Source organism: Gavialis gangeticus, unplaced genomic scaffold (genome assembly GCF_001723915.1).
Source record: "Gavialis gangeticus isolate Ggan-Ray unplaced genomic scaffold, GavGan_comp1, whole genome shotgun sequence".
NCBI classification, from domain to species: domain Eukaryota; kingdom Metazoa; phylum Chordata; order Crocodylia; family Gavialidae; genus Gavialis; species Gavialis gangeticus.
Genome location: NW_017729011.1, coordinates 8,488,407 through 8,498,639, shown reverse-complemented (window position 1 = coordinate 8,498,639; position 10,233 = coordinate 8,488,407). Strand labels below are relative to the sequence as shown.

Below are 10,233 nucleotides of genomic sequence, written 5' to 3'. Positions count from 1 at the left end.
CCCGACCACAGTCTCCAGCCAGCCAACCTAGAACAGGTGACTTTTGGGTTTCCCATACCTTTCCCCAGGACCTGGCCGAATGGATGGCTGGAGCAAGCCCTGCTGTTTCTTGCTGTGCTCTCCTGCCCTGGACTCACCTGAGACTCGTAGGGGAGGAAGGCAATGTTGATTTCCGTCAGGGTCTTGATTACTTTTGCTGTGCGAGATTTCACCAGTTCATTGAACAGGGCATCAGGGCAAGCTGGAGAGAAGAGAACCAGATCATTCAAGAGAGGCTTTAAATCCCTGGGTGCCACATGCCCAAAGGCCAAAAGCCAGATCACAACCAGGCACTGAATTTAAAAAATCTAAACACAGCAATTTGCAGGCAGGCCCCACAGTATTCATACCTCTTCTCTGGCACTGTGCACCCCGAGATCGCAAAGCAATTTTCCACACACTGTAAATGAACTTGGCCTCCCTAGAAGGCAATTGCATCACCTGGCAGTGGGCATGGCATAAATGCCTAGATACAGGAGCCCAGTACCCACAGCCTCTTCTTACAGGCTAGCTGCTGAGAGGGTGGGCATGGGGTGCTGGGAAGAAAATCTGGATTTCCTGGGGCCCTATTGTGCTACATATCCACAGTAAAAGACAGTCCCTGACCCAGAATGCTTGAATCAAAATAGACACAGCAAGCAAGAAGGGAAGGGCTTTGCCCAAAGCTGCTGGTCATGGTAGAGCCAGAAACAGAACTTGGACTGCTGGGTCGCAGTCCAGCCCTAGCCACTAAGCCATGCGGCTTCTCCAAGATTATCCATGCTCCCTTGTGGTGGTAGCACAAAAAGAGGCAGCTGAACGCCCCTCCCATGGCAAGAATGGAGTGGTAACAAATTTCCACCAGCTTTGGGCTTCCCCCCTCCTGTTAGTCATAAAACTAGCCCTGATAGACAGAAACCCCCCAGGGCAATGGTAAAGGCAGGAGGTCTGCCTTGAAAAGCCCCAGAGGTATGAGAGAGAGACAGAAAGTAAAGAGAACAAAGGGAGGAGATGGAGGATCACTCTGAATCCTCGGAGTGACTTGCACTGAGGGGAGAAACACCTGTTATTTAGGAAGCTGATGCTCTTTTCCTGTAGGTTATACCAGTATCAAACAAAGGCCTGCCCCAAATTCCTTTGAGGACTATGAGGTCCATTGATTGCAGGAGATACTGCTCAGAACCAAAGTGCCGAGGCTGCATTAGTCTCCTCTGTGAGCTGAGGGCTGAAATGCCCTAACACACTCCAATAGGTCAAGAAAACCAGGTCAGCTTTTCCCTCCCCTGCCACAGTGACTCACCAGCTTGCATCCCAGTTTGAGACTGTTAGTTATTGCTGTGTGCGAACAGTGTCCATGCTGAAATTCTCTAGCTGTGCTCTTGTGTGATGTGTCATAATCCTATTCACTCTCTTTTGTAAACCTGTCTCCTGGGCTCTGCTATAGCTTTGGGCCAAGTTTCTTTTAACAGCCAGGGAGAATTTCAGGCTAAGCTGAAGTACAATGGAGTATTCTCTGCTGACCTCCCACTCACTCCCCCCCCCCTCCCCCCTCCCCACTACCCTGGCCATCCTCTCATCTGAAGTAATGCAAGAAAATAATACACAAGGGTGACATGCAGCCTGATTCCCATCTGTGACATGGCATAACGCTGCAGTAATGTTACCACCATCAGCAGTGTTACTCACCATTTACAGCAGCCTAATAGAGCTGAATTTGGCTCACAGTGTCCAGTGCCAAAAGCCATTTGGTTCTGCTTTGAGTCTCCACTAAAGTCAAGGGAGTGGCACCAGTTTTACATTGGTGTAATGGATGCAGAATGTGGCCCTTGACTTTAACTCCTGATGCAGCCCCATTGACTTGAATGGGGTTATGCTACTGGGGTGAGTTTAGCCCCTGATGAACTAAATAGATAGGGATCTTGACAGAAATAGTTTCATAGTTGGTAGGGTCAGAAGGGACCTGAGCAGATCATCGAGTCCGACCCCCTACCATGGCAGGACAGAGTACTGGGGTCAAACGATCCCGGCAAGGTGTTCATCCAGCCTCCTCTTAACGACCCCCAGGGTAGAAGCCAGCACCACTCCTCTTGGAATATTCCACTTCCAAAACCTGAGATCCCATGTGTATGACTAGGAGCAATAAGATTAATCTGAGCAAAGGCTCAGTATCGGGAAATGTCTCTTAACAGTGAGGCCTTATTAGATTGCACAACAGTCTCCTGAAGTAACTGTTGAAAGCTCCATTGCATGAGTCATTTGAATCAGACTCGACGAAGCACTGTCACAAGGAGACATGCATTGGATAGAGAATGAATTAGGTTCCCTGGCAGGGGTTTCCCTAACTCTGATTTCAAGGATTCCTTCTCAGGCAAAAGCTGCTCTGAATCTTTTGCAAGCAATGCATGCTTGTTCCTTGCAGTGCTCCTGCATTTCCTTTTCAGTGGAGGTGTCAGTGTGTGTTTGGGAGCCTTGATTATTAGATGCTGGAGATCAGGCAGGGGGAAATGAAGATGATCTCATGAAGGTGGCAGCTTACTTACAGTCAGTGAAGAAGACGTGGGCAGCCCGGTACTTGGAGGTAGGGGGATCCTTGAAGTCGTTGACGAGTGAACGGACAGACTGCAAGAGAAAAGTCAAAGAAACCCAGATGTGGCTAGTATGACAGATAGATCAGGATTGGTGTGCACTGGCTGGTCTCAATCGCATATGATTTACATATTACAGAATTAACCATTAGCTGCAATCCATTGTCTTAGGAGATGGATATTTACTCATTCTCGGTGTCAGTGCCTGTCTGGTGTGTTCCACAGTGGAAGCACGAAGGAACTTCAGGGCAGTCTGAAGGAGACAAAGGAGCTAAGTTGAAATGAGTTCACTCCAGTGGAAGTGGTGGCTGGATCCTTGAGTTGGCATGAAAAATCTCAACCTTAGACTTTGCCCTTTATGAATGCAGGCAGGAGAAAGAAGAGTAGTTCCTGGGGGCTGGCTGTAGTCATGACCTACATCCATCAGACCCCAGTGCAAGATACCCCCATGCTGGAGATCTGTCTTCTTAGGTGGAGTGATGAGATACATGGCCTCCTAGCTGGGGAGGGGCTCTCAGCTATAGTGCTACTCAGTTACAGGAGAAGTAGCTCAAACTGTTGGACACCCTAGTTGGGCATAGCTGTGATAAATTTAAGGTTGCTAGAGTACAAGGGCAATGCTAACAGGATCATGGCCACCTACATGCCAACTGACATTGCTGAAGTCACACCAGGGAAGGCACTAATGCAAGGTGTTTTAATCTGCTCGCCTATTATCACTGAACCAAAAAGCACACCATATATATGGAACAAGACCAGGGTTCCTAGAATAGTGGTCAATTAGTGCGATGTGATCTGGTAATTTCTGTGTGTCCAAGCAGCACAGGCAAGGCAATGTAGTGACCTTGCTGGAATCCCAGCTGACCTGGGCTAACCACTTCACCCATGTGACTGTAATTTTGCTAAGTCTCTCTTACAAGTAAGAAACATATTGCAAACACCGTAGCATTAGCCAGAAGGATCTTCAGTCTTCTTCCTGAATCAGGTCATGCACACCCACATCAGTTTAGCTTGCACACCAGGACTCTTTAGTATTATCATAGCTAAAGCTTGTAAGAGCCACCTACAGCACTGCCAGCTATCCCATGCAGCACAGGTGCCACACTTGGACACCTACATCCGTCAGACCCCAACACAGGATACCCGCATGCTGGAGATTCACCTTTTCAGATGGGGTGATGAGATACACGGCTTCCAGGCTGGGGAGGGGCTCTCGGCGCTTGTTGATGTCCTCCACAACTGCATAAGAAAAACAACCAACATGGAAGGAGTTGATACAGCAGAAGGCAGGAGACAGGTTGCCTTAGTATTTAAAGCAGGGAGCTGTATGCTGTGAATAGAGCTACATAGTCAGGGATCAAGATTATCTTCTGGTCGTTTCTGATCCACACAGGATGAAAATGACCCTTGGCAAAGAATCAAGAACTGGAATTTCATGTCCCTCCTGACACCCAAATAAAAATTTCCCTCACTCTTAATTTCCTTCTATACTGTATCCAAGAGGAGAACTGAAGCAATAGTGATGCTTCTGAGACACTGATGCTCATCTCCTCCTTCTGCAAAACAACCCCTTTCAGCACAGCCACAATCTACAGGAACTGCTGCAAGCCTCACAGCTGCATTACTGTTAGGGACCAGGCATAGAGAAGCCTGGACTTGCTTTACTTCTAAGGGTCCGTTTTTTGTGGTGACCCTTCGGTAGTGGTGATTTGTTTTCACAGTCCCATTAAATCTTAATGCTTAAGGAAGACAGAGGCTAGAAACAGGATCCCTCTCCTTGTGAAGAAGACAGATTTTGTGCTTGCAGAGAGGTGCCAGCTTTTTCTCTCCTCCCAGTGAACCTCACCCTTATCTGGGAAGAAACACCTGTAAGGGTGAGAGGGGGAAGCCTTTCCATATCAAACAGCCTTTGGCCTCCCCACTGAGGCTGCCAACATTAATTCTTATTACTGCTGGACACAGTGATGGATTTTTTGAGATAGCCTCTGGACTCCAATGAATGAGTGTGTTCCCCAGCAGAAGCACTGATCTAGTCAAGTGGGAAGCTCCATATCTGGCTACTCAGATCCACACAAACAGCTTTTTTCATTGCCTGGGCCGCTGCACTACAGAAGCTCCTCTTCTCTTGAGAGAGGCCCTGCTCCTTCCACCCAATATGGGATGAAAGTGGCCCTTGGCATCCACAGGCAGGCACAGGAGCCCAGAGAAAATCAGTGTCTGGATGGCAATATCATTGAGAGATGAAATGCAAATCTTTGTATTTAGAGCAAAAACACAATGTAGGAAAGCGTAAGAGCCTCCAACATCAACAATCAACAAGTGCCTTGGGGTCTGGTGCCTATTAAACAACCACTGAGCTACATCCTGCCACTCTTGGGGACAAGTCCTAAGCTGATGTACATTGCCGTTCCTTTACTGACTTCAATGGAGCTGCAAGAATTTGCACCCACCATTAAGGATTTAGTCCTAAAGACCTGCATGCTGCTCTCTTCAAGCCAGTTTTCCCCTCTAACACTGATGTAAAGTAGGAGTAATTCCACTGTGTTCTGATGGAGTTGTTTTTGTACAAGAGCAGAATGAGTCCATCAAAGTTCATGTCAAGATCTAGACACATAGCATGATCAGAATGGATAACAGGTTAAAAAGGATCCCCGAAAAGATTTTTTTTTGCAGTGTTCCATTCAAACAGGTCCACTTTCACTTCGCACAGTGTCAATCAGAAGTAACCTACTGTGAAGCCAGTACCCAGCATCAAATTGCTAGGAGAGGAAAATCAGGCCCTATTTGCAATGTGTGTCCTATTGGAATACTTCCTTCAGTGTCCAGAAAGAACAGTGTCCTTTGGTCAAACCCAACTAAAACCAAATGGCTCCATATCTGGGAGTTCGATCTATCCCTTCACCAGCTTTTTTAATGCTGCAGGGAGCTATTTATGGGCCTGAAATAAAATGACATCTGGTCTCTTCACAGTATTTCCAGTATCCCGGGACTAAAATAGTGCCAAGAGACAAGATTCTCATGCTTTTCCAGCCCCAGCAAGCAGCAAAGGAAGCCTGTGACATATGCAAATGCAAACCCTTAGACCTAGACGTGCGACTGAGCAGATTGTGAAGGAGCACTGCACCCTTCAGGTGGGAATGAGATGCAATATGGCTGTGAGAATATTTTTAGTAACAACAAATCTATAGACGAGAGACGTCAAATGCTGCTTTGTCCCTTGGTGTAAGGGGCTGCTGCTACCAGGAAGCCAATGGGGGCAGAATGGCATTTGCTGACCAAGAGAATATGTTGCAATCCAAGGAGCAGTAAGCTCACCCACCACATAGGAACACCTTCAGTGCAAGTGGGTCTACAAGGGGCAGCTTGGATCCTGGCATCGAGATGCCCTAGCAGGGAGAGATGAGAAGAAAGGGGATGAATACAAGGAGGAGAGGAGATTAATTGCTTTTGTTCCTCCCTGGTAGTGGGTGGAGAGTGAAAAGTTACCAAAGGAAGAAGCTGCTCTCACAGCAGACAGCTTCTACTGATCACCCTTCCCTAGTGCTAGATGACTTTGGGTGGCTCAGCTGAAGCCACCTAAATGAGCAGAAGCAGCCAGAAACCTTTTGCACTCACTTGTTATCCCCTCAGTCATGATGTCGGTCATCTTGCAGCAGGAAGAGAGCATGCGCATGCTGAGCTGATCCACCACCAGCACCTGGGAGGGAGAGATGCAGAGTGAGCAGGGGCCACCAGCACATGGGTACTGTGATGAGCTGGGTGTGCTCTGCCACACTTCTGACAGCAAAGGGACAGTAACACTGGTTAGGTTCCAGCACAAGCAGGGACCTTCCTCGCAGCTCTGCCTCCACGGACATGCAGCATGCCTTGCTTTTGCATTCTGCGCACTGGAGCATTTCTAGAGCTACTGTCTCAAAGGTGTTGAACCACTAGCTTCACACAGCTACACCACAGCACCTCCCCCCAAGTTGCAATGCCCCACCTGCCACCTTGTCACTCTTGACCTACCTCTGCCCATGCCCATCAGTCCTGATCAGCTGCACCCTTTCTAGTCGAGTCCTGTCTCCCTCACTCCCTGCTCTGTGCCTCTGCCCCACAGTACATATCCTGGGTTACATTTAGCAAAGGACAGGATATTTGGCCACCTTCAGACATTTGCTTTTTGAGTCCCCATCCTCTGCCATGTGCCAGCTGTCACACTAACTGCAGTGCAACCACAGTGGTCCCAGCTGGAAGCATGGAAGAGAATCCCTGGCATATTTTGTGCTACCAACTACTGGCCTCGTTCTTCCCACAGGTGACAGATAGAGGACCCCTCCATTATGCCTTATTGTTCTCCGCTGGTACAGCAGTTCCCAGGCTGCTCTCCAACCCAGCCCTGCCCTTCCTGCTACACTTTTGCCCATGGTCCTACCCATCTGTGCCCCATTCAACCCCTGTGTGTATTCCTCCACTCACCTTCCACTCGCCCTTCTTCTTCACCTTTCTGATCACATCGTGCATGATCTCTGCAACAGAAACAGAAAAGGATGTCATGTCATGCCAGCCTGCTTAGTCCCCAAACCTTTTGTGTGTGTTTGGTCCCTTTAAATCCCTTGACTCCATCTTCCAAAGCTATCACAGTCAGCTTGATCTGTATTCTGGCTATTGAGTAATGCTGTGCCTGTGTATAGGGAAAAATAGTGCCCAGGTCCTTGTAGAGTTGTCTTGCTGGAACACAGGGTTGGCCACACCAGGAAACACTGCTGGCCCTTTAGGGTGGGTACCCAACACCTGCCTATGCTTTAGTCATGAAACGGTCTCTCACCTAGCACCTATCCTCAGCAGATCCTGGAGCACTTTATAGAGGAGGTCACTATAATCATCCCCGTTTCACACATAGGGAAACAGACATGAAGTGGTGAAATTACTTGCTCTAAACCAACCATCAGGTTTGCAGCAGAGTCAGAAAAAAGCCCCAGGTCTCTTGTGTCCTTATCAGGTGTTCCATCCACTAGACCAGCGGTTCCCAAACTCTGACAGACTGCGCGCCACCAATTTAAAATAATACAACCTTAAGTACCACCAGCAATTTTTCAGTTCAACCTTAAGTACCACCAGCAATTTTTTGTCATATAAAGTAATTATGATAAATCTGCTAGCATGTACCACTGACAGGTTGCCTGTGTACCGCTGGTGGTACCTGTACCACTGACTGGAAACCGCTGCATTAGACCATGCTGCCTGTAAGAGCACATCCATCCCATGTCCCCAGTGCTCCTGAAACACCCGCTGCCAGCACATGCCAAACCTAGAAATGAGGCAGGGAAACTCCAGGGGCTTTCCCTACCACCACACTCCAGGTGCTGGACACAGAGGCCTTGAGTGCAGCCATGGGACAGCATTCCCATCCCCTGCTACATTTCTGGGAGTGGCATGTGAGAGCAGCAGCAGGTAGGCATCTCTAGGCCATGGCTAGGGGGTGGCATTTGCATTCCAGTGAATGGGGCTGCAGGGCATTAAGTTGAGGCAAAGAGGCACTAGAAGAAGCCATGAACTGTCTACGGGAGACTCTCAGACTCCATCTTTTTTACCACTGCCTCTAAGCCTGGTCCAGCAGCTGTGAGATCTAAAGTCGGTCTGCGTGACAGTGGATGACTCACTGCAGAACCACTGCAGGGACACCTCCAAACCTCTGGGCCAGGGCATTCGAACACTGCAGGCATCTGCACAATCGCTGTTCAAAGACTGATGACCTGGACATTCTCTGTGCTCCTGACCTGCTGAGGCCACCTGGAAGATTTATTTTTAAATTACTGGAAAACAAAGCAGCAGCTGTGGAACAAGCCACGTCAGCGAGAGAGCAGGGCTAGAGGACAAGTGTAATGGAGAGATACCACCTTGAAGCACCTTTCCTGTCTCTGGCAGAGCTGGGAGAACATGCACTCTATGGGCTGAGAGGTATCTAGCCTGTGAAAATAGAAGGACTGTGTATCCAGAGATGTAGCAGCACAGCTCTGTGCCCAGGGCAGCCGCTCAATGCCTAGGACAAATGCTGACTCCTACCATGCCAACTGTAGTAGTGTGATCAGCCCATGGCTGCTTTTGTGCCCCGCCAGGAGCTTCTGCTTCATTTATCCCCCCACCATCTTCTTTCTCCCTCCATGTTATGCCACTGTGTCTATCACCACAGAAACTCACTGTTGGCTTTGAATCAGACCCTCCAAGATCAATGGAAAGACTTTCATTGACTGCACTGGACTTTTGCTTGGGTCCCAACTCTGTCCTAAACCACCAGAGCCTTCAGAAAGGGGGCATCTACCGCCTACTAATATCAGCGTTGTAGGGGTGGAGAATTTATCCTACTTGCATCACTGTCTAGTGGACACTCCACAGAAACAACCTGCTTAAGTACAGTGACACCTGGAAATGTGGGTAGCCTGTTAGCTTCCTGCCATTTTAGGAGGCAGTTGACCCTGCGTTACTGCAGGTGGAGGCCTGCCATGATGCCCAAACACTAACGCCCTCCGGGTGGGGGTCCCCCTTCACACCTCACTGAGCAGCCTTGGGTACTGCTCATCGTCTCCTGCATGTTGTGAGCTCTCTAATCCAAAGCACCAAGAACAACAAAGGCTTAAGAGCTCCTTTTAGAAACAAGAATCAAGCATCTTGAACCACTTCCTTATAATCCCTGGCAATCGCATTTCACTTCCCACTCATGTCTGTCTTACGCAACCAGAGGCGGCAACATCGCATACCACTCTGTAGACACAATTCACTCTGCTTTCATCCTTTGTACATCTTTCTCACTCACTGCTAGTCCAGGCTCAGTGGCAAGAAAGGTCAGTCGCACATTCCTATGGTGATGGATGTTTTGCCTCTATCCCATCCCAAGAGTCAGGACTGCACTTTTCTATGGAATTGCCTGTGTCCTACTTTCACCCAGAGTCTGGTCTCACTTTTGCCCACCTGTTAAGGCACATACTGTGAGCTTGTCTGGATGGTGACTAAGAGGAAGGGGATAGGGGAGACACTGGGGGAAGAAAGGCTGAGAAGGGAAAGGAAAGGCTTAGAGCTGTCCGTGGGGTTACAGACAAGCTTGGGCTGAATGTACTGCCAGTGAGAGCTCTTAGACTTTATCATGCTTCTGCAAGAAAAATGTGAAAGTTTGTCACTTGAAGGTGGACTGGACAAAGTATTTGAGAGAGTATCCTGATTAGAAAAGGGACTAGGTAACTCAGTAGGCCCTTTCCATCATTGCGTTCTGCAACCCAATGAGAGTTTGCTTTGGGCTGTCCCATTCAAGCCTCCCTCATTGTTCAGTGTATTGACCTGCTCTCTAGCAACAACCCCCCTTTAGGCCTCCCCAGCTTTCCAAAATCATCCATTAGATACCACTTTCCAGCTCACTCCTCCTGCAATCAAAAAGCTAATCTACCAAGTGACCTGAAAAGCACTGAGTCCAGGTCACAGACCCAGAGTCTGAGCTCTGGATTCAGCTGCACACAACCAGAAAAGCATTGTTCAGGGTGGTGAGAGAAGAACAGATACCCCAAATCCATGCCACTGTCACTATCCTCCTGAACACGGTATGCAAAATTCCTCCATGGTACAGCAGCAGTGTGCAAGGACCTATTCTCATTTGCTCCTC

At 48.6% G+C, this 10,233-nt stretch overlaps 1 protein-coding gene across 4 annotated transcripts in view; it reads right to left on the bottom strand.

Moving 5' to 3' along the window:
- Positions 1-10,233, bottom strand: part of STXBP1 (syntaxin binding protein 1) — a 101,527-nt gene that overhangs the window by 42,204 nt on the left and 49,090 nt on the right. For all 4 annotated transcript variants that reach the window (XM_019510491.1, XM_019510492.1, XM_019510493.1 and 1 more), the window contains exons 2-6: positions 7,062-7,111; positions 6,219-6,300; positions 3,766-3,842; positions 2,559-2,637; positions 208-241 (exon numbers count right to left, since the gene is read on the bottom strand). In XM_019510491.1, coding sequence (XP_019366036.1) covers positions 208-241; positions 2,559-2,637; positions 3,766-3,842; positions 6,219-6,300; positions 7,062-7,111 — 322 coding nt within the window. The remainder of the gene's footprint in view (positions 1-207; positions 242-2,558; positions 2,638-3,765; positions 3,843-6,218; positions 6,301-7,061; positions 7,112-10,233) is intronic.